The sequence below is a fragment of the Panthera tigris genome, chromosome D3, assembly GCF_018350195.1.
Source record: "Panthera tigris isolate Pti1 chromosome D3, P.tigris_Pti1_mat1.1, whole genome shotgun sequence".
Classification (NCBI taxonomy): Eukaryota; Metazoa; Chordata; class Mammalia; order Carnivora; family Felidae; genus Panthera; species Panthera tigris.
The window spans coordinates 9,621,029-9,646,977 of NC_056671.1; the positions used below are offsets into that span (position 1 = coordinate 9,621,029).

General features: G+C 39.3%; 1 protein-coding gene and 1 non-coding gene across 6 annotated transcripts in view; one reads left to right on the plus strand and one right to left on the minus strand.

Annotated features, from left to right (window-relative positions):
- The window catches only part of NAA25 (N-alpha-acetyltransferase 25, NatB auxiliary subunit), an 80,924-nt gene that overhangs the window by 11,593 nt on the left and 43,382 nt on the right, over positions 1–25,949 (minus strand). For all 5 annotated transcript variants that reach the window (XR_006209904.1, XM_042962178.1, XM_042962177.1 and 2 more), the window contains 9 exons: positions 22,498–22,678; positions 21,042–21,141; positions 15,686–15,837; positions 15,000–15,125; positions 11,460–11,703; positions 10,949–11,072; positions 9,931–9,996; positions 1,992–2,089; positions 806–916 (listed from right to left, as the gene is read on the minus strand). Coding sequence is in view for 4 of the 5 variants with exons in the window: in XM_042962178.1 (XP_042818112.1) it covers positions 806–916; positions 1,992–2,089; positions 9,931–9,996; positions 10,949–11,072; positions 11,460–11,703; positions 15,000–15,125; positions 15,686–15,837; positions 21,042–21,141; positions 22,498–22,678 (1,202 nt within the window). In the remaining variant the exon portion in view is untranslated. The remainder of the gene's footprint in view (positions 1–805; positions 917–1,991; positions 2,090–9,930; positions 9,997–10,948; positions 11,073–11,459; positions 11,704–14,999; positions 15,126–15,685; positions 15,838–21,041; positions 21,142–22,497; positions 22,679–25,949) is intronic.
- On the plus strand, positions 14,056–14,162 carry LOC122232886. The gene has a single exon (XR_006210281.1). It is a non-coding gene; the product is annotated as a U6 spliceosomal RNA (small nuclear RNA).

Genomic DNA, 25,949 nt, shown 5'->3' on the forward strand with positions numbered 1-25,949 from the left:
GTCAGGGGGCGCCTGGGTGGCTCGGTCGGTTAAGCGTCCGACTTCGGCTCAGGTCATGATCTCACGGTCCGTGAGTTCGAGCACCGCGTCGGGCTCTGTGCTGACAGCTCGGAGCCTGGAGCCTGTTTCAGATTCTGTGTCTCCCTCTCTCTCTGCCCCTCCCCTGTTCATGCTCTGTCTCTCTCTGTCTCAAAAATAAATAAACGTTAAAAAAAAAAATTAAAAAAATAAATAAATAAATAAATAAAAATAAATAAAAGCCATGTCAGATACTTAATAGGATCCCAGTATTTTGAAAAGGATTATAATAAAGAACACAATTGGGTAAGTGGGGAAATCTGAATACAGACATTATAACAGGACTGCATCAGTATTAAATGTCTTAGGTATGAAAATTTCTTCAGTACTGTGATTCTGTAGGAGACTGCATCACAGTCTGTACTTTTCTTTTAAACGGTTCAACAAACAAGAGGTTGGGACAGATGATAGAATGAGAGAAAGATAAAGGAGATGTGGCAAATGTGGAAATTAAGACATTTCTAAGTTATAAATAAGCCAAGAAAGAAATCATAATGAAAATGAGAAAATATCTTGGGCGTGGTGTTAACAAGTGTCAAGTAAGGATATCTGAGTGTTATCATGCTGGTCTTTAAGCTTTTCTGTAGGTGTGTAATTTAAAAAAAGAAAAAAAAGCTTGACAGAGAAAATGAATGTACACAGGATCCTAAGGTCTCCTACAATATGCAGGAAAACAGTGAAAATTAAAAGCTGCACGCAGCCAAGTTGTTGTGTTTTCTGTTATTACCATGATGATGCTGGTTTCTTTTTTCTTCTTTTTCTTTTTCTGTAGATTTAATTTATATGGTCGCAAGACACTCTCACAGTAACTGGACACCCAAAGGATGATAGAAATAGTCTGAAAGAGGAAAAACCGCAAATTCATCAATAACAGTTCAAAGTTATGGATTAAATAATCCTTGCCAACGGTGCTGTGCAAATCCCTTCAAGGTCTCCTCTAGCTCATTACAGATTAGAGTGATCAGATTCATTTCTACAATCACCACACAGACCCAGAAGACCTTCATCTGAATACTGCTCAGAATACTATGCTTCAATCTTTAGCCTTCCTTCTAGCTCTCCCAGCTCTAAACCCATCCTCTACTCTATCCAGCTTCCTTTTAAATTTGTAGCAATTTATTAACATCTTTTTCACTCAAGTGAAAGGTCCAAATTCCTAGGCATGGAATCCAAAGGTTCTTTACAATATGCCTCTCCTCACCCACTTCCCCGATTAAGATATTACCTCACCTGCAAATCTTAAACTTAAACATAAACAGAAATCTCCCTAGTTGGTCAGTACATTTCTTCTTTGTCATAACTTAGGTGTTTACACCTATGCTTCTGCTCTGCTACAGAGTGTGCATGTACATATACATGTAGTTATTACTGATTTGTTCATAGGCTTATACGCTTACACTGTGCCAGTTACCAGAACAGACTAGGAGAAGGAAAATAAACGTGACAAAAATAAGATAATGAATTATATGTGTTTGTAATCCTTCTCTTCTCTCTGGTTAAAAAAGAGGCGAGAGTTTTGCTAAATCAGCGCCCAGATTCTCCTTCACAGTGCAGAATCTTAATAATTGGTAATAGCAACAAATTTAAAAAGCTAGTGGAATTAACTTAAAGTACATAATAGTTAAGTCAAAAAAGAAAACGAACAGAGAACAGACAGATTTGGAGTGAATCTGAGGAATTTTTAAACATTGGTAAAGCAAATTGCAAGTTTTATTCATTATCAACAAAACCTTCCTGGTATGCTTGGAAGGAGCGCATTCAAAAAAATGATTTAAACTGCTTTTCAGTTAACAAAAGGTGGGGGCGGGGGATTAAATTACAGGTATAAGGTGCCTATTTACCTGTTCATTTTTAAAAAATTAATCCTTCACTCTAAGGAAAATCAAGTTTTTCTGGAAGGGAACAAAACATACCTCAACAAAGAAGACTAGATTCTCTAAAAGAGCAGGATGCGTTTTCAAGTTACCATCTTTAACTTCTAAGAGGTCACCTTTACATTTACTGAAGACATCTGAAAACAAAAATATTTTATTGTTTTATATAGCTTTTGTTTCAATGCTATTTTTTAGAAACACAATATACACTCTAAGAAAGAATAAGCAAATATAGTAAATATAAAAGCTTAATCCAGAAGCTTTTCTCCCCCACGTAAACCAAACAACAAAGAATATCTATTTTAAGCCTTTTTTTTTATGATTTTATTTTTAAGTAATCTCTATATCCGAGGCGGGGCTCAAACTCACAACCGCAAGATCAAGAGTTGCATGTTCTACCAACTGAGCCAGCAAAGCGCCCCTATTTTAAGCTTTTTAAAAAGCCATGTAACTACTGCTCTGTTGTCTTCAAAATATAAAAAGCGGCCTTATAAACTATATATTCTAGAGTCTAAACACCAGCTAGCCTTTCCACAAACAGACCGTTGTCACAATAAAATTAAGACTCCAAGTGAATGATATAGAAGAATGTGTGCCATTATGGACCAAAGGACCAAAGTGCATAGTAGAAATTCACCTTCATAATAAATACCACATTTTATTCTCAGGATCTTGATCTTTTAATTATCATTCTGCATTTGGGCAATAAAATAAAAGACCACTTAGGTTCTTGAAAAGAAAGACCCTCAGATTTAAAATGCATATATATGCATGGGGCTCCTTGCTGGCTCAGTCCCATTGAGCTTCCAACTTCTGGTTTTGGCTCAGGTCATCATCTCACAGTTCATGGGTTCCAGCCCCATGGCGGGCTTCATACTCACAGCACGGGAACCTGCTTGGGATTCTTTCTCCCTCTCTCTCTGCCCCTCCCCTCGCTTGTGCACATGCACTCCTCTCTCTCAAAATAAACTAACAACAAAAAGAGATTCCTCTTTTTGTTTTTAAAAAAAAGTAAAGGGGGAGAAGATGGTGGCGTAGGAGGACGCTGGGCTCACCGCATCCTGTGGATCACTTAGATTCCACCCACACCTGCCTAAATAACCCAGAAAACCGCCAGAAGACTAGCAGAACGGATTCTCTGGAGCCAAGCGCAGATGAAAGGACCACAGAAGAGGGTAGGAAGGGCGGCGAGGCGGTGCGTGCTACATGGACTGCCAGGAGGGAGCCGGGGCGGAGGGGCAGCCCGCCAACCAAGCAGAGGCCCCGAGTCTGGCTGGCAAAAGCGGAGGGGCCGGACAGAGTGTGTTCTCACAGCGAGCGGGACTTAACATCTGGGAGGTTATAAGTTAACAGCTCTGCTCGGAGAGCTGGAGGGCTGGAGGACAACGGGAGGGAGAGTTGTTGAGCCCCGGACGACAGAGCTCAGCTTGGCGGGGAAGGTGCTCGCCAGCGCCATCTCCCTCGCCCATCCCCCAGCCAAAATCCCAAAGGGAACCGGTTCCTGTCAGGGAACTTGCTTGCACCCCGCAAACACCCAACGCTGTGCTCCTGTGGATCCACCCCTCCAGCGGCAGCGGGTCTGACTCCCTCCGGGTGCCGCAGGGTCCCTCCCGAAGCGGATCACCCAAGGATAAGCAAGCTGAGCCTGCCCCTCCCGCCCCCATGCACCTTACCGATCCACCCCAGCTAATACGCCAGATCCCCAGCACCACAAGCCTGGCAGTGTGCAAGTAGCCCAGACGGGCCACACTACCCCACAGTGAATCCCGCCCCTAGGAGAGGGGAAGAGAAGGCACACACTAGTCTGACTGTGGCCCCAGCGGTGGGCTGGGAGCAGACATCAGGTCTGACTGTGGCCCCGCCCACCAACCCAAGTTATTCAAGACAGCACAGGGGAAGTGCCCTGCAGTCCCGCACCACTCCAGGGACTATCCAAAATGACAAAACGGAAGAATTCCCCTCAAAAGAATCTCCAGGAAATAACAACAGCTAACGAACCGATCAAAATGGATTTAAACAATGTAACAGAAAGTGAATTTAGAATAGTAGTCATAAGATTAATCGCTGGGCTTGAAAACAGTATAGAGGACAGCAGAGAATCTATTGCTACAGAGAACAAGGGACTAAGGAACAGCCAGGAGGAGCTAAAACATGCTATAAATGGGTTGCAAAATAAAATGGAGACAACCACGGCTCGGATTGAAGAGGCAGAGGAGAGAACAGGAAAACTAGAAGATAAAATTCTGGAAAAAGAGGAAGCTGAGAAAAAGAGACATAAAAAAATCCAGAAGTATGAGGGGAAAATTAGAGATGCACTAAAGAAAAATAATCGGGCGCCTGGGTGGCTCAGTCGGTTAAGCGTCCGACTTTGGCTCAGGTCATGATCTCACGGTCCGTGAGTTCGAGCCCCACGTCGGGCTCTGTGCTGACAGCTCAGAGCCTGGAGCCCATTTCAGATTCTGTGTCTCCCTCTCTCTCTGCCCCTCCCCTGTTCATACTCTCTCTCTGTCTCAAAAATAAATAAACGTTTAAAAAAAATTTTTTTTTAAAAAAAAGAAAAATAATCTATGCATAATTGGTATTCCAGAGGAAGAAGAGAGAGGGAAAGGTGCTGAAGGTGTACTTGAAGAAATAATAGCTGACAACTTCCCTGATCTGGGGAAGGAAAAAGGCTTTGAAATCCAAGAGGCAGAGAGAACTCCCTTCAGAGGTAACTTGAATCGATCTTCTGCACGACATATCCGTGAAACTGGCAAAATACAAGGATAAAGAGAAAATTCTGAAAGCAGCTATCTGAAAGGGATAAACGTGCTCTAACATATAAAGGGAGACCTATAAGACTCATGACGGATCTCTCTACTGAAACTTGGCAGGCCAGAAAGGAATGGCAGGAGATCTTCAATGTGTTGAACAGAAAAAATATGCAGCTGAGAATCCTTTAGCCAGCAAGTCTGTAATTTAGAATAGAAGGAGAGATAAAGGTGTTCCCAAACAAACAAAAACTGAAGGAATTCGTCACCACTAAACCAGCCCTACAAGAGATCCTAAGGGGGATCCTGTGAGACAAAGTACCAGAGACATTGCTATAAGCATGAAACCTACAGACATCACAATGGCTCTAAACCCCTATTTTTCTATAATAACACTGAACGTAAATGGACTAAATGTGCCAACCAAAAGACATAGGGTATCAGAATGGATAAAAAAACAAGACCCATCTATTTGCTGTCTACAAGAGACTCATTTTAGACCTGAGGACACCTTCAGATGAAAGTGAGGGGATGGAGAACTATTTATCATGCTACTGGAAGTCAAAAGAAAGCTGGAGTAGCCATACTTATATCAGACAAACTAGACTTTAAATTAAAGGCTGTAATAAGAGATGAAGAAGGGCATTATATAATAATTACAGGGTCTATCCATCAGGAAGAGCTAACAATTATAAATGTCTATGCGCTGAATACAGGAGCCCCCAAATATATAAAACAATTGCTCACAAACATAAGCAACCTTATTGATAAGAATGTGGTAATTGCAGGGGACTTTAACACTCTATTTACAGAAATGGATAGACCATCTAGACACATGGTCAATAAAAAAACAAGGGCCCTGAATGATACATTGGATCCGATGGACTTGACAGATATATTTAGAACTCTGCATCCCAAAGCAACAGAATATACTTTCTTCTCGAGTGCACATGGAACATTCTCCAAGATAGATTACATACAGGGTCACAAAACAGCCCTTCATAAGTATACAAGAATTGAGATCATACCATGCATACTTTCAGACCACAATGCTATGAAGCTTGAAATCAACCACAGGAAAAAGTCTGGAAAACCTCCAAAAGCATGGAGGTTAAAAAACACCCTACTAAAGAATGAATGGGTCAAGCAGGTACTTAGAGAAGAAATTTAAAAATATATGGAAATAAACGAAAATGAAAATACAACAATCCAAATGCTCTGGGATGCAGCAAAGGCAGTCCTGAGAGGGAAATACATTGCAATCCAGGCCTATCTCAAGAAACAAGAAAAATCCCAAATACAAAATCTAACAGCACACCTAAAGGAAATAGAACCAGAACAGTAAAGACAGCCTAAACCCAGCAGAAGAAGAGAAATAATAAAGATCAGAGCAGAAATAAACAATATAGAATCTAAAAAAACTGTAGAGCAGATCAATGAAACCAAGAGTTGGTTTTTTGAAAAAATAAACAAAATTGATAAACCTCTAGCCAGGCTTCCCAAAAAGAAAAGGGAGATGACCCAAATAGATAAAATCATAAATGAAAATGGAATTATTACAACCAATCCCTCAGAAATACAAGCAATTATCAGGGAATACTATGAAAAATTATATGCCAACAAACTGGACAACCTGGAAGAAATGGACAAATTCCTCAACACCCACACACTTCCAAAACTCAATCAGGAGGAAATAGAAAGCTTGAACAGACCCATAACAAGCAAGGAAATTGAATCGGTTATCAAAAATCTCCCAACAAATAAGAGTCCAGGACCAGATGGCTTCCCAGGGGAGTTCTACCAGACGTTTAAAACAGAGATAATACGTATCCTTCTCAAGCTATTCCAAAAAAATAGAAAGGGAAGGAAAACTTCCAGACTCATTCTATGAAGCCAGTATTACTTTGATTCCTAAACCAGACAGAGACCCAGTAAAAAAGAGAACTACAGGCCAATATCCCTGATGAATATGGATGCAAAAATTCTCAATAAGATACTAGCAAATTGAATTCAACAGCATATAAAAAGAATTATTCACCATGATCAAGTGGGATTCATTCCTGGGCTGCAGGGCTGGTTCAACATTCGCAATCAATCAATGTGATACATCACATTAATAAAAGAAAAGATAAGAACCGTATGATCCTGTCAATCGATGCAGAAAAAGCATTTGACAAAATTCAGCATCCTTTCTTAATAAAAACCCTCGAGAAAGTCAGGATAGAAGGAACATACTTAAACATCATAAAAGCCATTTATGAAAAGCCCACAGCTAACATCATCCTCAATGGGGAAAAACTGAAAGCTTTTTCCCTGAGACCAGGAACACGACAGGGATGTCCACTCTTACCGCTGTTGTTTAACATAGTGTTGGAAGTGCTAGCATCAGCAATCAGACAACAAAAGAAAATCAAAGGCATCAAAATTGGCAAAGATGAAGTTAAGCTTTCACTTTTTGCAGATGACATGGTATCATACATGGAAAATCAGATAGACTCCACCAAAAGTCTGCTAGAACTGATACGTGAATTTAGCAAAGTTGCAGGATACAAAATTAATGTACAGAAATCAGCTGCATTCTTATACACTAATAATGAAGCAACAGAAAGACAAATAAAGAAACTGATCCCATTCACAATTGCACCAAGAAGCATAAAATACCTAGGGATAAATCTAACCAAAGATGTAAAAGATCTGTATGCCGAAAACTATAGAAAGTTTATGAAGGAAATTGAGGAAGACATAAAGAAATGGAAAAACATTCCGTGCTCATGGATTGGAAGAATAAATATTGTTAAAATGTCAATACTACCCAAAGCTATCTACACATTCAATGCAATCCCAATCAAAACTGCACCAGCATTCTTCTCGAAGCTAGAACAAGCAATCCTAAAATTCATATGGAACCACAAAAGGCCCCGAATAGCCAAAGTAATTTTGAAAAAGACCAAAGCAGGAGGAATCACAATCCCAGACTTTAGCCTCTACTACAAAACTGTAATCATCAAGACAGTATGGTATTGGCACAAAAACAGACACATAGACCAATGGAATAGAATAGAAACCGCAGAACTAGACCCACAAACGTATGGCTAACTAATCTTTGACAAAGCCGGAAAGAATATCCAATGCTAAAAAGACAGTCTCTTTAACAAATGGTGCTGGGAGAACTGGACAGCAACATGCAGAAGGCTGAAACTAGACCACTTTCTCACACTATTCACAAAAATAAACTCAAAATGGATAAAGGACCTGAACGTGAGACAGGAAACCATCAAAACCCTAGAGGAGAAAGCAGGAAAAGACCTCTCTGACCTCAGCCGTAGCCATTTCTCACTTGACACATCCCCAAAGGCAAGGGAATTAAAAGCAAAAATGAACTACTGGGACCTCATGAAGATAAAAAGCTTCTGCACAGCAAAGGAAACAATCAACAAAACTAAAAGGCAACCAACAGAATGGGAAAAATTATTTGCAAATGACATATCGGACAAAGGGCTAGTATCCAAAAATGTATAAAGAGCTCACCAAACTCCACACCCGAAAAACAAATAACCCAGTGAAGAAATGGGCAGAAAACATGAATAGACACTTCTCTAAAGAAGACATCCGGATGGCCAACAGGCACATGAAAAGATGCTCAACATCGCTCCTCACCAGGGAAATACAAATCAAAACCACACTCAGATATCACCTCACGCCAGTCAGAGTGGCCGAAATGAACAAATCAGGAGACTATAGATGCTGGAGAGGATGTGGAGAAACGGAAACCCTCTTGCACTGTTGGTGGGAATGCAAATTGGTGCAGCTGCTCTGGAAAACAGTGTGGAGGTTCCTCAGAAAATTCAAAATAGACCTACCCTATGAACCCAGCAGTAGCACTGCTAGGAATTTACCCAAGGGATACAGGAGTACTGATGCACAGGGGCACTTGTACCCCAATGTTTATAGCAGCACTCTCAACAATAGCCAAATTATGGAAAGAGCCTAAATGTCCATCAACTGATGAGTGGATAAAGAAATTGTGGTTTAAATGCACAATGGAGTACTATGTGGCAATGAGAAAGAATGAAATATGGCCTTTTGTAGCAACCTGGATGGAACTGGAGAGTGTGATGCTAAGTGAAATAAGCCATAGAGAGAAAGACAGATACCATATGTTTTCACTCTTATGTGGATCCTGAGAAACTTAACAGAAACCCATGGGGGAGGGGAAGGAAAAAAAAAAAAAAGAGGTTAGAGTGGGAGAGAGCCAAAGCATAAGAGACTCTTAAAAACTGAGAACAAACTGAGGGTTGATAGAGGGTGGGTGATGGGTATTGAGGAGGGCACCTTTTGGGATGAGCGCTCAGTGTTGTATGGAAACCATTTTGACAATAAATTTCATATATTGAAAAAATAAAAAATAAAAAATAATTTTTTTAAATGCATAAATATCTCCTTTTCACCAACAATTCCATTTCTAGGAATTTAATCCCAAAGAAATACTCAAATAAGTACCCAAACATTTATGTCCCAAGATGTTCATTTCAGCACTGTTATAAATACAGTTATATGGGGCACCTGGGTGGCTCCGTCAGTTAAGCGTCCAACTCGATTTGGACTCAGGTCATGATCTCATGGTTGTGAGATCAAGCCCCGCATCGGGCTCCACACTGAGTGTGGAGCCTGCTTGGGATTCTTTCCCTCTCTTCCTGCCCCTCCCTGGGTCATGCTCTCTCTCTCAAAATAAATAAACATTAAAAAAATAGTTATAAATAACTCAAACTTAGTACACTGATATAATACTGTGGAATATTATATGCAACTGACATGGTTAAGTGTCCAAGACAACAGAAAATTAAAATCAGAAAAGCATGTATTATACCTTTTCATATGTTAAATAAAAATCACTAGTATGTATTTCCACATACACATGGATGACTGTTTAGGGGGGCATCTAGCTAGGAGTATCAACTCCAAAGTGTTACTTACCTTGTAAGTAACAGTACTTACTTCTCTGGGGAAATGAGGCTGGGAAAGGGAGAAAGACTACTTGTGTACTGTTTCATAATAGGTTATCTATTACTTTTATAGTCGAAACTTTTTAAAATTAAAAACAAGTCTTTCAAAATACCGTAAGTACGCATTATTTTCAAGTTATTATTTGCAACTCTTTCAAGTTTCTACTAAAAAATGAGTGTCAGGCAACATGATAAAACATGGAAATCCACAATCAGAATGCTTACCTTTTAACTGTTCTAGTAAAGACTTAAGACTATTCTCTACTCGCTCCTGGATCTCCACTGTATCCTCTAAACAGAAAAGAAAAAAAAAAGAAAAAGAAAAAGAAAAACTTTCAATTCATTTTGCTAGGAAGAAAAAAGCAAGATCAACACCTATAAGCAACTCATGGGCAAGGACATTTTCTTTTCTCTTAAGACTCATAGGCCTCTGGGGCGCCTGCGTGGCTCAGTCGGTTAAGCGTCCGACTTCAGCTCAGGTCACGATCTCACGGTCCATGAGTTTGAGCCCCGCGTCAGGCTCTGGGCTGATGGCTCAGAGCGTGGAGCCTGCTTCCGATTCTGTGTCTCCTTCTCTCTACCCCTCCCCAGTTCATGCTCTCTCTCTGTCCCAAAAATAAATAAACGTTAAAAAAAAAAATTTTTTTTTAATAAAAAAAAATAAATAAAAAATAAAAAAAAAAAAGACTCATAGGCCTCAAATTCTATTACTGAGAGACAAAGAAAAAGATGAAGAAAAGGAAAAATAGAATAAAGGCATTAATTATCTTTCTATCAAGAGCAATACCTCAAATTGTCTAGGAAGAATTAAAATCTATGTGCTTCAAATACTCTCAAATACTTGTAGACAGAATCTACAAAATTTATAATTGGCCAGGGGGGTGGGGGTGGGGAGGGGGGAATCTATGGAATATGTGTGATTCTCACTGGGTTAAGGAAAAAACTTTTCTCCACAAAGCTTAGTAAAGAATTCAATCTGAAATCCAACAATATTTCAACAAACTAAGGATTTCTTCAACTTTTGGACCTAACAAGTGATCTGAAAGAGGAAAAAGACTTAAATTTCTAAAACATTACTCTGTACCTATGAATGTACCTTGTTGGATATTAAACCAGATATTTCCAGAATAGATTCCACCTCCTCCCAATCTGTCTAAATATGTGAGGTTATAAATATTTTGTTACATTTACTAGGTTTTCAATGACAAAGACCTAGTAAATACTCGCAAAAATGTATACTTACCTAAACCACTGGTGTCCAGCTCATAAATATCACTAACAAGATAAAAAGAACTGGTCTGACACTGAGAACAGCCAGAACTGAAGAATCCACCCATTCTGGTGGGTACAGGACCAAGGAAAGGATACTGGAAAAAAGGGAGGGAAAGTAATGTCCATTAAATCCACCTAAATTTATATAAAACAAGAAAACAGGGGACTACAACTACTAGATAAAGTCTATCTCAGTGATTAAGTTGCAAACCACTTATCATCAAACTAATCACTAAGTCATTACAGTGAAAACAGAAGCTCTGCATTAATTTGTTGATAGCTATTACAAATTTACCATCACAAATGAAGCTATTTTGTTTTTCCTCATTATCCAGTTTGGACAGTGAGGAAGCCTCTGCAATTCAAGTGTCATAAATACTGGAACAAAGTACTGTTCTCTACTATCCCCCCAACCCAAATTCCTATTTATTAAAAAGACAGTCATAGATTATTGTAGATTTGATGGTAAATACTGTTGATACCTGAATTTCTTTCCCAATAAATCGCTTTCCTGTCTCCATAGCCACCTCCAGCTGTTGAAGGAGTAAACGAAAAATATCAATCCGGGAGGACACGCCATTTTCAGTGGTCTTTTCTGAGTTCCTTGGCTCCACAGGATGATTAAGACTTGGAAGTCCACTGATCAGCCTCAATGTTAAGGAACGGATTCTTAACCACATGGTCTCCTCCTCCAAGGAAAGTTTCTTATGTTCTTCAGAAACATCCCTTAAAAAGAAATATCCCCAACCCATCCATTTTAGTTAATGTGTTGCCATCTTTCAAAGTTCACATTCATCAATCACAATGCCTTTGAACGCTACCAGCATTTGTCTACTAACTGAATGATCTCAGACAAACCCAAATCACCCAAGTGTCCATTTCAGCATCGATAAAATGGGAGCGGTAACCTACCTAACAGGTCATTTTTTCCCCTTAAGGGAGACTTCTAATAACAACAAAATATGTATCACATATTTGAAATTCAAATGACAGAAAACTGAAAAATAAAAGGGAAATGTGCCCTGATAACCAAACACCTGCAATATTAACAAACTTGGTATGGGGCACCTGGGTGGCTCAGTCAGTTAAGCATCTGACTTTGGTTCAGGTCATGATCTCATGGTTTGTGAGTTCCAGCCCTGCATCAGGCTCTGTGCTGTCAGCACAGAACAGGCTTCAGATCCTCTGTTCACCCCCCTTTCCACCCTCCCCTCTCTCTGCCCCTCCCTGCTTGCACTCCCTCAAAAATAAATAAAAATATTTAAAAAAAAAAAAAAAAGCTTGGTATGCATCCTTTCAGACTCTTACAACACAGATGTTATGTATACAACTGCAACTAAAAATATTTATATAATTTAACACATTTTAAATAAGTGGGTTCACAATATTTATACTATTTTGCAAACTGTATCTTTTTCTTTCTTTTCTGCAGAAAAGAATTAACACAGCAAGCCTGAGGTTATTGTCTTTAGAAGGGCCAACTTACAAGGCTGACCTGTAGCTGGTATCTAGGAACTTGGCACGCCAACCATTCCCTAAATGGTAAGAGCGGCTCACTGTGCCTAAACTGTTTGTACAAACCATATGGTCTATGGTGAACACCTACTTTCCTTCTGGGAGTCTGGAATATTGGCACGTACTACAAAGAGGGTGCCTACATAACCAGCTAGTAAAAATCTTGGGCACCAAATCTCAAATGGGCTTCTCTGAGCAGAAACACTGCACATGCATCATTGTATTTTTCACTGCTAAAGAAAGGAGCACACTTGATATGTCTCCTCACAGGAGAGAGACAGCATTGGAAGTCTGTGCATGGAGTTTTCCAGATTCTGTGTCTTTTTCCCTTGCTAATCCTGTCATGTATCCTTCTGTTATAATAAACCTTAGCTGTGATGACAACCAAAAGTGGAATCTTATGAATCCTAGCAAAAATACATTTACTGTAAATATATTTTCTCCTCCTTATGATTTTCTTTATATTTTCTTTCTCTAGCTTACTTTATTATAAAAACATAGTATATGATACACATGACATACAAAATACGTGTTGCTCAATTGTTTGTGTTATTGGTAAGGCTTTCGGTCAATAGTAGACTATTAGTAGTTAAGTTTCTGGGGAGTTAAAATTAACACATGGATTTTTGACTGTGTAAGGGGTCAGTGCCCCAACCCTGCACTGTTAAAGGGTCAAATGTATAGAGAACTACCTCATATACATAACTCTGCATGCTTTTGCACTTACTGTTTTAGGTTGTACTTATCTAGAAGTGGATCTGCTGAATTAAATGGGATATGGAATTTTCAATCTTTTTTTTTTTCCTGAACAAGTATAAAAAAGGTCATATGGAAACAACAAAAGAAAAGGTTAATTTGGGGTAGAGTGGAGCCAGGGAATCAGAAATGGGAGAACAAAGTGGCCACCAGGGAGGGTGAAAAATAGTTCCTGCCAGGATTCTGGTTCACAATTCTTGCCTTCAGCACAGGAGCAGGCAGCATCCCCCAATGCTAAGACCCATATCTTTCCCCTAGCTCACAGCCGGAGTCCCTAGATGCATCAGAGCCAGAGGAGAAGGCTGAGGACTGCTGGGAGCTACAGATCAGCCCAGGGCCACTGGCCCATGGGCATCAAAAAATATTAGATCTGCTTAATAAAGGCTCAGCCCAGGATCTGTGCAGCCTGCAGAACATTTGGAATTTTCAATCTTAATACAGATCACTAAAATTCCCTATAGAAAGATTATATATAAAGTTTTACCATCACGACAATGTACAACAACCATTTTCCCTACAACCTTGCTGACCACAAGTATTAATCTTTTTTATCTTTGTCCAATAGTTTTTGTTTTTTTTTTTAATTTTAATTTTAGAAAGAGAGAGCGTGCAAGGGGAGAGGAGAGAGAATCCCAAGCAGGCTCCATATTCAGTGTGGAGCCCAACATGGGGCTCAACCCCATGACCCAGGGATCATGACCTGAGCCAAAATCAAGAGTAGGACCCTCAACTGACGGAGTCACCCAGGTGCCCCAGGAGAACTCTTAATAAATCAATAAGAAGATAACTAAAAAACAAATTGGACTTGTGCTCGCTTCGGCAGCACATACACTGAAATTGGTACGATGCAGAGAAGATTAGCACGGCCCCTACACAAGGATGCCACGCAAATTCATGAAGCTTCAGTATCTTTAGGAGCACTAAGGAATCTACTCCTGAAATCACTGTTACACTACATGCTAACTAATCTGGATGTAAATTTAAAAAAATAATAAAATTAAATTTAATTTTTAAAAAAACCCAAATTGGACTTAACAAGTTCAATGAAATGCACTGTACAGTGATAAAGATTTTTTTTTTTTTTTTTAAACTATTGGACAGGGGTACCTGAGCACCTGACTCTTGATTTCAGCTCAGGTCATGATCCCAGAGTCATGGGGTCAAGCCCCAGGTCAGGCTCCACACTCAATACGGAGCCTGCTTAAGATTCACTCCCTCTCTCCCTCTCCCTGGCTTGCACTCTCTCTCAAAAAAAATTAAAAAAAAAAAAAAACTTTAAAAAGATTTCTCCTTGTATGTGAAAGATATTAATATATATGAAGAAATTTACCAATTTACCACATACCTTTAGAACTTGTTAACAAATTTATTTCTATATAGAAGGCTAACATTTAGAGATCAGATCCTTTATGTTTCCAGGTTTGATGTAATGCTAAGAAAGGCTTTCCCTAACCACTTAAAAATATTTTTATATTTTCTTATAGATTCTCTAAGGCGTTTTAGCACATGACCTTTGATCCACCTGGAATCTGTTTTTATGTATGCTATGAAGGAAAATCTAATTTTTATATTAGTCAATAATCCAACATAGGAATGAGATTCATTTTCCTCCTTTGGCTTACTTATATCTTCGTATCCACATAATAACCATGTTATTATATTTGTGTAAAAAAGATATATATATATATTTTTAACTGTTAGATTCATCCTAATTCTGCAAAAATAAATGCTTGGGGTTAAATTCCAGTTACCTATCTTTTGGATCCCAGCTGAAGAAAACATTTAAGTCTCTGTTGTCTCGCAAGGCTTCCCATGGAATGTCATCTTCTTCTGGCCGAAGATTCATTGATTTTATACTTTCTGCTAAACTGGTTGATCTGTGATATAGAAATTTATTTATGTATTATTTCAATAGTAAACCAGCCATGAAAACAGATTAGCCACAACTTTGTTTTACTAGAAAGAAAGGAAAAGAAACAGGAAGGAAGGGAGGTAGAAGGATTTACTATTAAGAGGTAAAAGCTCACAGAAGGTGACATAGAACCAAGCCCACCTATATCATGTTGGCCTGCTACACAGCAAGAGAAAGGGTCTGGAAGCTCAAATAAAATAAAGTGGATCAGAATTAATTCCTGAAATCTCATGTTCACAGGGGAAGGGGAACTTTTTAAAAATTATATGGACTAGGGTGAGGACCACCACCTGGCTGGCTTCTGTACGGAACATGAAATGGTGCCGGCAGCACCCGATCATTACCCATGCCACGCAGTGAGTTATTTCCCCTTTCTTCTCTGTCCCTACCAAATTTCTCTCTCACTCTCTCTTTTTTCTTTCCATTTTTCCTTATCTTAAGTCTACCAATATCACCCATTAGCCAATGGTTCTTAGGATCTGATCTAATCCCTTAGTTCCTTTTTAGCTCTTATTCAATACTTACATATTTGCTTCAAGTAGAAGGTCTAACAACATCCGTTCAGTACGGACTTGTGCAAAATGAAGAGAATTATTCAGCCTGTTCCTAAAAGCGATAAATTCTGGGATCTTCTCAAATGCACCATATTTGTAAGCTTGAATAATATATTCTGAGGTCTGGGAAGGAAAGATACCACCTCGGTATAAATATCTCACATATCAGGCAAAGGAAGGCAAACCTTGTCATGCAAAACAAAACACTCACACTAAAATTAAGATATGAAATCTAATCTCTAAAGGTCACCAAGTAGAATATCAGCTATTAAAAACATTATTTTTCTTCTTTCCTATACCAGAATCATATGTGTTCTTTACTACTACTACTTGTAATAATACCCAGCTGCTGCTACCACCAGAGACTTTCTCTTAGCAGTTATGTCTTTCAATTCAATAGGACTGGAGGTTGCCACGTCAGTCAAAAATTTGGTTAGTGCCATTGTGGAAGGGATATTACTCCATGTTTTTCTGCATCTAAGATAAACTGTGTTTTATACAAAAGTTCCAAAAACACCGGGAATAATATAACCACCCACAATCAACCTAAATAAAAATCACCCTCCTTCAGAAAAGACAGGCTACTCCCTGGTTTTGTTTATTTCTAAATACTATATGTCACAAACATAGGGCATATATGCATTACAACAGGATAGAAGACAACAAAAAAAGGACCCATAAAAATTCATCAGAATCCATTATGAGGACAGAAAGACTGCAAGAACCAGGTTTCTTATCCATCCAAACTACGTAAGACCAATGCTGAAAAATTCCATGAACAAGTAAGTGAAGGGAACACTCACCACGTGCACTTTAATTTTCAATTAATACATATGTACAGATGAAATGTTGTGAACAGAGGCAAGAAAAAGAACTCTCAACAGAAATTCTGGCACAACAGAAGAAAATCTCAGGAAAGAACATTTCATGGGTGTGGGCCTATGCCATCAGGATCGCAAGTCAGGAGGGCACCCTTTTGGGCCACGGAAAATGTTACGCTCAAAGCAGATATCTGCCCCAAAGATCCTTTCTAGAAAAGCCAGTCTTTTTAAACACAGCCTCAGTCAGCTCTGCCCCCATCTCCATTATGACTGAATAATTTGCCCAGTAGGAAAATAGGCCAATAGTTCAACAACATACCCTCTGATACACAGCCTCGCAGGGTTCATTTCAGGCCGCGGGATTGCGCCACGGGCGCTAATTCAACTGCATTCGATGCGGCTTTTAAACCCCATGGGACACCTCGGCGAGCTGTTTGCCTGCAGTATCTGGAGAAATTAAAGACGGACGGACACAAGAAAATTAAAAAGATTACTTGTGATCCTGCAGGTTTAAAGAAGGACTATCCAAAAAAGCTCAAGTGTACCTTCTAGCTTGATTAAAGGACAGTGATATGCCCCATCAAGAAGAGGCCAGGATGCTCTAAACACAAATGCCTATCCAAAGGCCTCATGGCTAGGAGAAAGCAAGGTTTACCAGAAGCCCTTGCAATAGGAATTTACAGCTTGAAAAAACCAGCTGCTTGGGAACATATGATCCAGCAGTTAATGGGGATAAAAATATGACTCTGGGGACTCCAATCAAATTTATCAATTACACTTCCAAAATATGCTGATTAAAGAAAAGAACCCAAGTTTACGAAGTACAGAGGTGTTTTAATTTGAGTGGTCCATGGACTACCACTACTGAAAGAAAGATAATAGCTTTTAAAAAAGAAAAATAAGGGGCAACAAAAAGGAAACGTAGTCCTTTTAACAAACTGAGAAAGTAACTGTAGTTCTCTGGCTTGTTTTTAAGACAGTCCTCCTTTAATGCTGCAGCAAAGTTATCGCTGCAGAGCTAGCAAAGGACCTGGGCATCTTCCAATAAGACCGAGCCTGGGGAAGTTCTATGATTGGAAAAAACAACCCCTACTGGAACTGCAGGCAAAACTGGAAGCCACAGGCACTTGAAAAACTTCTGACTATCAGAGAATGTTGTCCGTACCTATTTCTACTCATTTATGCACGAATGAGGCTAGTTATATCCCATATGGATTCCTGAAATGAACCCTGGTCACTGTAAAAATTAGCAAAATAGATGGACATCAAACCCTAAATAATCATCTTCTTGAATACTTATGTTAGACTTTTCAAGGGAAATTATTTTTAAATACAAACAAGTAAGTAACTTTTGGAGATAAGAAAATCTGACTCTAATTCTCATATTGTAAAAATCTACTCCAAAGTAAGATGACAGCAACAATGATGACCTTTCCAGAAAGAAAATCCCTGTGTAGACTTTCCCAATTTAACTTTCAACCTCATAGCACAAAGCCTTACAAAGCAGAACGCTGGATTTTCCATTGAAGGATTAAATGTGTTCTTTCAAGAGCAAGCTGGGAATTGAAACACATCAGTCACCCAAGAAAAAACCATCTGGGGATCTCAAAAACTCCCAAGAATAAAAATCAGAACACAGAGCTTTAGCTTTCCAGAGATATTTCTAATACTATTAGGTTTAACACAACACTACAATCATGCTCTTTCTTACCCTCCAAGTCCTATAGGAAACAGTCCACACCACAGTCTCCATTTCCCTATTTTGGGACTCAGGCTAGGCATTAAGGTTGAGGGTGCATTTTACTTGCTGTATTGGTTTTTGCTTTTGCCTCTAGGACCCCCCAAAGATTATCTACTTTAGTATGATTAAGTAAGTTCTTTCTTCTTAGTAGTAATAAAAATAAATTCCAAGTAGAGAGTCTTAGTCCCAGATCAATAAAATGATCAGGTTCAGCATCACATTTATTCAGATGAATTAGTCACTCCTGCCACACACAACCATCAGCAAAACATCAAAGATAAAAAAAGTCACTAAGAACAACATACCCTTCTCAAATCACTCCTAAGGATATCTCCCTTCCTATAACAATAACTTGGAGTTGTTGTTTTGGAGTGGGTGTTTTCTTTTCAAAACAACTCTTTAGATACAGTATTTGTGGGGGGGAAACTAAAGCTTAATTTTCATTAGTATAAAATAACGTACATTATTGACCAAATCATGAATCATATAGTGCTTCTTGAATGCTGGATGATTAAACTGGAGTAAAACCAGCCTCCAGGCTTGGAATAATCCCTTATTCACCCCCAATTGCCACCTCAGAGCTATTTGAGAACGAAACTTTGAAAAGGCATCATCAGTCAATCTTCCTTAGAAATAAGCAATGACAGCCAGATTAATGAGATTTAAGAAACCCTTTTGATTTTTTTTTTTTTTTGAGTTAATGCAACTTCTTAAAAACTGGGAAAGGGCAATCACAGATACTTCAATACACAGTGCAAACAGAGATTTATAACTCAACTGCCTACCTGTGCCAGGATACTTTAGAAACCCAAGGTCCTAGAGATGCCCTCGGATCTCTAAGCCAGGCCAGCACCTTCTAAGCAGCATGTTCCGATGCTGATGCCTACACTTCCCTCTCTTCCTGATTAGGAGCTATGACACAAAATGAAGTCTGAACAAAGATACCACCAATCACTGTGGTGGAAAAATGCCATTTGGGGGAGAGGAATAGAGCTTAAAAGCCAAATGATGCACAGCTCACCATCCCTTGCTACACCAGCCTTCTAGGCCTTGCCCTGAGGCTTGTCAGGACATAATTATTGCAAGCTGACAACAATAAACCTATATTCCATTGTTCAGAAATGTTTCTGCCCTGCCTTCTATTTAATACAAAGCTAAAGAATTCAATGGAAGATAGATTAGCCAAAGCTGTTACAGTTATGAAAGGGTTTTTTATTTAAAAAAAATCCTCATGACTGTTTGCCAAGAACCACCCCCAAAAACAGCTTCCTGGTCAAGTTCCTTAGTTGCTCTTAGACCGTGAACACAGAAAGCTATGGGTAGATATCTGGCATGGCCAAATTCCAGATGATGAGCCTTAGAAGCACATGAGAACAAAGCAGGCAATGACCATCCTCAAGACGTGCCTTCTTTCTCCTATGTTCTGGGTGGTTTTGTGCAGCTGGTTGACTGACTAGAAACCATATAAAACTTCTGCTTAACTGACAAGTGGAGATCAAGTCTGCTTGCAGTGAAAAATATGGCGCAAATCCCATCCTTTCATTATGGCACATAGCTCTACCTTATTTATTGCTACTTTTAAAAACATACTATTGACAAAAGTTTCTTGAAATGTCCTTCAATTGGTCAATTTCATAATTCTAAGAAAATACAAGTGCACTGGCTACTGGCAAAGGGCACAGTGGTTATAAACTTTAGAAACAAATAAAAGTAACAGAGAGCAGCTGCTACTGCAGAATCTTCTATGGCATCCCAGGCTATGAACTCTTTATGGGCTAGGTCTTACACCCTTAGAAAAAATTTCACAGACAGGGTGCTTGGGTGACTCAGTCAGTTAAGCATACAACTCTTGATTTCAGTTCAAGTCATGATCTCCCGGTTGAAAGATCAAGCCCCACATCAGGCTCCACGCTGAGCATAGAGCCTGCTTGGGATATTCTCTCTCGGTCCCTCCCCTGCTCGCTCTCTCAAAATAAATAAATAAACTTCAAAAAATAAAATAATAAGGGGCGTCTGGGTGGCTCAGTAGGTTAAGCATCCAACATTGGCTCAGGTCATGATCTCATGGTTCACGAGTTAGAGCCCTGCATCAGGCTCTCTGCTGTCAGCACAGAGTCTGCTTCAGATCCTCTGTCCCCCTCTCTCTCTGCCCCTCCCCGACTTGTGCTCTCTTTTTCTTTCTCTCTCAAGTAAATATTTTTAAAAATCTTTATTAAAAAAAGGATGCAGTCTTTTAAAAAAATAAAAAGTAAAATAAAATAAATACATGAAATAATTTTTTTTTTTTTTTTAAAGGAATTAAAAGACAGGCGCCCTGGGTGGTGCAGTCGGCTGAGTGTCTGACTCTTGATTTCAGCTCAGGTCACGATCTCACAGGTCCGTGGGTTCGGGCCCCACGTTGGGCGCTGCACTGATAGCACGGAGTCTGCTTGGGATTCTCTCTCTCTCTCCCTCTCAAAATAAATAAATGTTAAAAAAAGAGAAATTAAAAGACAAATCTAGGAAGAATACCACTTTGTAGTCTGTTAACACCTAGTTTTAACTGCACCTTTGCATGGATTCTATTAAACACACCCATTCTAGCAACCACAAAGAACTCTCTACCTCTACCTAACAGCCATGGCGAGTATGCTATGGCCTAAGGGCACTGGCAAGTATGCATGGCACACTTCAACATGTGTACCCACCACACGAGGAAAGATGTTCTCTGAATTGTGTGCATTCAGCGGGCAAGGTCATATTTTTAAAAAGTATTTTTCACTTACATCTTTCTGGTTGGAGTGGAAAAACCTGAGCGCGAAGTTACAGGATTGGGATGCAGCAGCATACTGACCTAGGGACTCGGCATATCGGGTCAAAAGATAGCTAGGTCAAAAGGAAAGAAAAAAAAAACCATGTTATACTTACCCACTTCTAGTATCAAACACCGTATTTCAAATTACTATAGCAGAGACATAGCTAGGCACACAGAAAAGTTAAAACATCCTGCCATATAAATTATCTAATTCATGGAATCAAAAAATTTTTTTTAAAGAGCAAAGTGAATTCAGTTTTGTGGGAGACCTAAAGTTCTGTGCCATGCTTTCTTATACTCAGATGATTAATGGGACACAAGGGATAAAGAAAATATACCCTTGGTTCATCACAAAGAATAATCAAAATACACATTCAAAGAAGCTCTAAGGTAGGGGCACCTGGGTGGCTCTATTGGTTAAGTGTCTGACTTCGGCTCAGGTCACATCTCACAGTCCATGAGTTTGAGCCCCATGTTGTGTTCTATGCAGACAGCTCTGAGCCTAGAGACTGCTTTGGATTCTGGGTCTCCCTTGCTCTCTGCCGCTCCCCAACTCATGCTCTGTTTCTGTCTCTCAAAAATAAACATTAAAAAAAAAAATACCGAGGGACACCTGGGTGGCTCGGTCGGTTAAGGGTCCGACTACGGCTCAGGTCATGATCTCATGGTTCATGGGTTCGAGCCCCGCATCAGGCTCTGTGCTGACAGCTCAGAGCCTGGAGCCTGCTTTGGATTCCGTGTTTCCCTCCCTCTCTGCCTCTCCCCCATTTACACTCTGTCTACCCTTTCTCTCAAAAATAAACAAACATTAAAACAAACAAAAAAACCGGGCGCCTGGGTGGCTCAGTAGGTTGGGCGTCCGACTTCGGCTCAGGTTGTGCTCTCACGGTTTGTGAGTTCAGGCCCTGCGTCAGGCTCCATACTGACAGCTCAGAGCCTGGAGCCTGCTTCAGATTCTGTGTCTCTCTTTCTCTGCCCCACCCTCACTTGCACTCTGCCTGTCTCTCAAAAATGAATAAATGTAAAAAAAATTTTTTTTTTACAAAAAAACCCCTTCATTAAAGAAAAAGAATCTCTGAGGTCAACAAATGAAGTACATGTGTAAATCTCAAATGCAAAGCAGAAGTCAAGACTTCAAGACAACGTGTGCTAAGAAAAAGTGTTCAAAGTATATAGTTGTTTGCTATCTCTGGGGAAAACTTTCTTGCCTTCTCTAAATTGTGCAAATTTTAAAATTGCCACAAAATGCTGGAAGATATAAAAATCTTTCTGCTTTGCAACAGGCCATATAATGGGGGATTACTTAATCTAAAAAGCTTAATAACAGAAACAACTCTGCTGCTAAACTCTAAAAGTCCAAGTTCCATGTAGAAGGACCCCACCGTAGTGTAGCTGGCTGCTCGGTATTCAGAGTATATACTACCAACCCAATGGTGTCATGCTGGATATGCTTAGCATCAAGGCTGGAGTACAGATCCACCACTGGTTCAAATGCACCCAGTACACAGTAGATTCGAACAAGCAGCAATTTGAATTGAGCGTTGGAAGGGCTGTGGATTAATCCCTCTTCCAGCAAAGTCAGGGCCTGCCACACAGCAGTCTCATCACCTAGAATCAAAATGTAACAGCATTATCCACAGTGCTTGACAACAAAGGGAGGTTTCTCACAAACAAAAGACAAAACACTGCCGTATCACCTCCCCTAGCTATTTAAAGAATGAGTTTAGGTGTCTGAGAACAAATTTTAGATACATACCTATAAGCAAAATCAGGAATTTCCCTGAATAGAGTCTCTCAACAGTTACCTCACAGTTCTTAATCATGCATCTACAAAAGTGATGCCAACATTAAGCTGCAAGGTCTTATGAAGAAAGTTATGGAATCTCCGAGAATCCTAGATGCTGAGAAGAGATAGACTCTGAAGGAGAACTAGAGTCCACCAACCTTCTCGGTACAAGATTTCCTCTGTAAGATTCCAGACAGATGCTCTCACTACACATCATTTTTCTTCCATATGTAACTCTACTATTTGAATGTCAAGTGATACTTGAATAAAACTGTTCACTAATAATCAGACTAATATGACACATTTTTTTTTTGTTTGGCCTTCAAAAGGCTCCATGCATCAAGAGTCTTAAAGACCAAGTAACTTCTGTTTTGTGTACCAAAGAAAATATGAAATAAAGATTTATATACAAAAATATTCACTGTACTAATAATGGGGGAACGAGGAAATAAGTTATAGTAAAACCCACACATGGAAAACATCATGCAGCCATGTGACATTAATGAAGAGTTTTTAGTATTAAGGATAAATACTTATTAACGTTCAGTAAAACACACACAGTTAAAATTAGTGTGAAGAAATGATCTTCAGTCTGTAAAACATGCACAGAAAGAGAGAGAAGGAAATATGCCAAAATATCAGAGTGTCTTTTGGAAGCTGGAAATGGAAGATTAAAATAAACTGTTCTCCAAAATTTGTATAAGCTATTTTTATAGTCAGCAAAAACCTAAACTGAAACTAAAACTTGGGGTGCCTGGGTGGCTCAGTCGGTTGAGCGTCAGACTCTTGACGCTCCATTGTGGGATCGAGCCCTGCATCCAGCTCTACGCTGAGCATGAAGCCTGCTTAAGATTTTTGTTCTCTTTCTTTCTCTCTCTCTCTCTCTCTCTCCCCCCGTCACCCCTCTCTCCCACTCGTGCTCTTTCTAAAATAAAAATAAAAAAATAAAACTTAAAAAAAATTTAAAGTAAAAGCTCCATGAATTGAGCTTTTAAAATTATATCCTATAGGCCTTTTTTTTAAGAGAGAAGAAACAAGATATAATCGACAATTGGAGCTTTAGATAAATATCATGCATAATCCTAACCAAACTATACACACCTATAATCTGTGCAAACTACCATTATGATCTTAGTGTACTGCCACTGAGCTGGAATTACTTCACATGGTAGTAATCACAACCTGCACCCAATTTTCTGTTCTGTGCTTTGCTTTTAAAGTGTTTTCTGATGTTCCTACATGATCTTCACAATCATAATTTTATTGAATTTAACACTCACTGACCTAAACTCTGGAGCAACACTAAATTTAAGGGTCACAGATAGTTCCTGCCCTCAAGAAGCTCAGAAGTGAGTAGAAGAGACGGCTGGACAATTATAATGGAATAAATAATTTTAAGAAGTTCCAGTTATTCAAAGATAACTAGTATTAAAAAAAGATCTCCTTGGGGCACCTGGGTAGCTCAGTAGGTTGAGCATCCAACTTAGGCTCAGGTCATGATCATTTTTTTTTTCAAAAATTTTTAAATATTTATTTTTGAGAGAGAGAGAGAGAGTGCAAGTAGAGAAGGGGCAGAGAGTGAGGGAGACACAGCATCTTAAGTAGGCTCCCGGTTCTGAGCTGTCATCACAGAGCCCGATGCAGGGCTGGAACTCAAGAACTGCAAGATCATGACCGGAGCCGAAGCCAGATGGTTAACCTACTGAGCCACCCAGGTCATGATCTTGCCGTTCCTATGTTCAGGCTCACTGCTGTCAGCCGGTCAATGTGGAGCCCGCTTCGGATCCTCTGTCCCCCTCTCTTGCTACCCCTTCCCCACTTGCACTCTCTCAAAAACCAAAACCAAAACCAAAACATTTAAAAAAAGATCTCCTTAAGATGGAAACAAAATTTTAAATAGGGGGAAAAAGGCTTAATTCTCATCTATTAAATCAAATGTCATAAAGACGTTTTTTATCTTATTTTGCAAAATTTAGGCTGTAATTATAGCTTTATACAAATTCTTCACCAAATCAAAAGAGCATCAAGGATTGATGAGTTTTAAGGCAAAATTTTTCCTTCTTTTTTTTTTTTTAAAGTAATCTTTTCACCCATCGTGGGGCTTGAACTCATGACCCCGAGATCAAGAGTCGCATGCTCTTCCGACTGAGCCAGCCAGGTGCTCCAGGACAAAATTTTTCTAACTAAATGTTGTAACATAACAAAATGATATTACGTTCTGGGATATGATAATGTACAGCATGGTGACTATAATTAACAATTCCGTACTGTATACTCGAAAGCTGCTAAGCGAGAAGATACTAGTTCTCATTCCAAAGAAAAACAATCTGTGACTGTGAGGTGATCCACGTTCACTAAATTTACGGTGATAATCATTTCATGGTAGACATATCAAATCATTACATTACATATCTTAAGCTAGTACAAAGTAGTATGCCAATCACATATCAATAAAACTGGAGGGGAAAAAATGACATGCTTAACTCCACATTTTACTTTTGCGGAATCATAAAGAAATGCTTTTCTGCAAAATATTTGACAGCGTCAATGTATTCAAGTGTTCTTCTTAATCTTTCACATTCAAATCAGTCTCTTTCAACATCCTCACCAAATTTCCATAGATTTCTAATCTCTGCCAGATCCACGTTAGACAATGACTATGCCTCTGATTGGAACACTTCAGTATCATTTTCACCTTCAACAATCCTTGCATCTTTATTATATTGGCAATTTTCCAATGTATTTACACTGTATGATTATGGAAAATTTGCCTAACTTCTTTCTCTCTGCCCTGTCTTTCCCTCATCTATAAAACTGCAAGAATCTTAACAGTATTATTATGAGGTTTAAATGAGCTGATTCATATACGACACTTTCGAGTACCTGATGATCAACAAACGTTAGCTATTATTATATGGGCAGACGTGCTGCTCAAAGAAACAAGAGATTAGCAAAGCCACAGTCTCTTACGAGCAAGAATGGATGCTAGGGGTAAGTGGGGAAAGGTATCTTATCTGAGTAGGGACCAAATTACTGAGTGGTCAGTTCATTAATGATGTTTTATTACATCCCTATGCACGCTCACAATTCTGA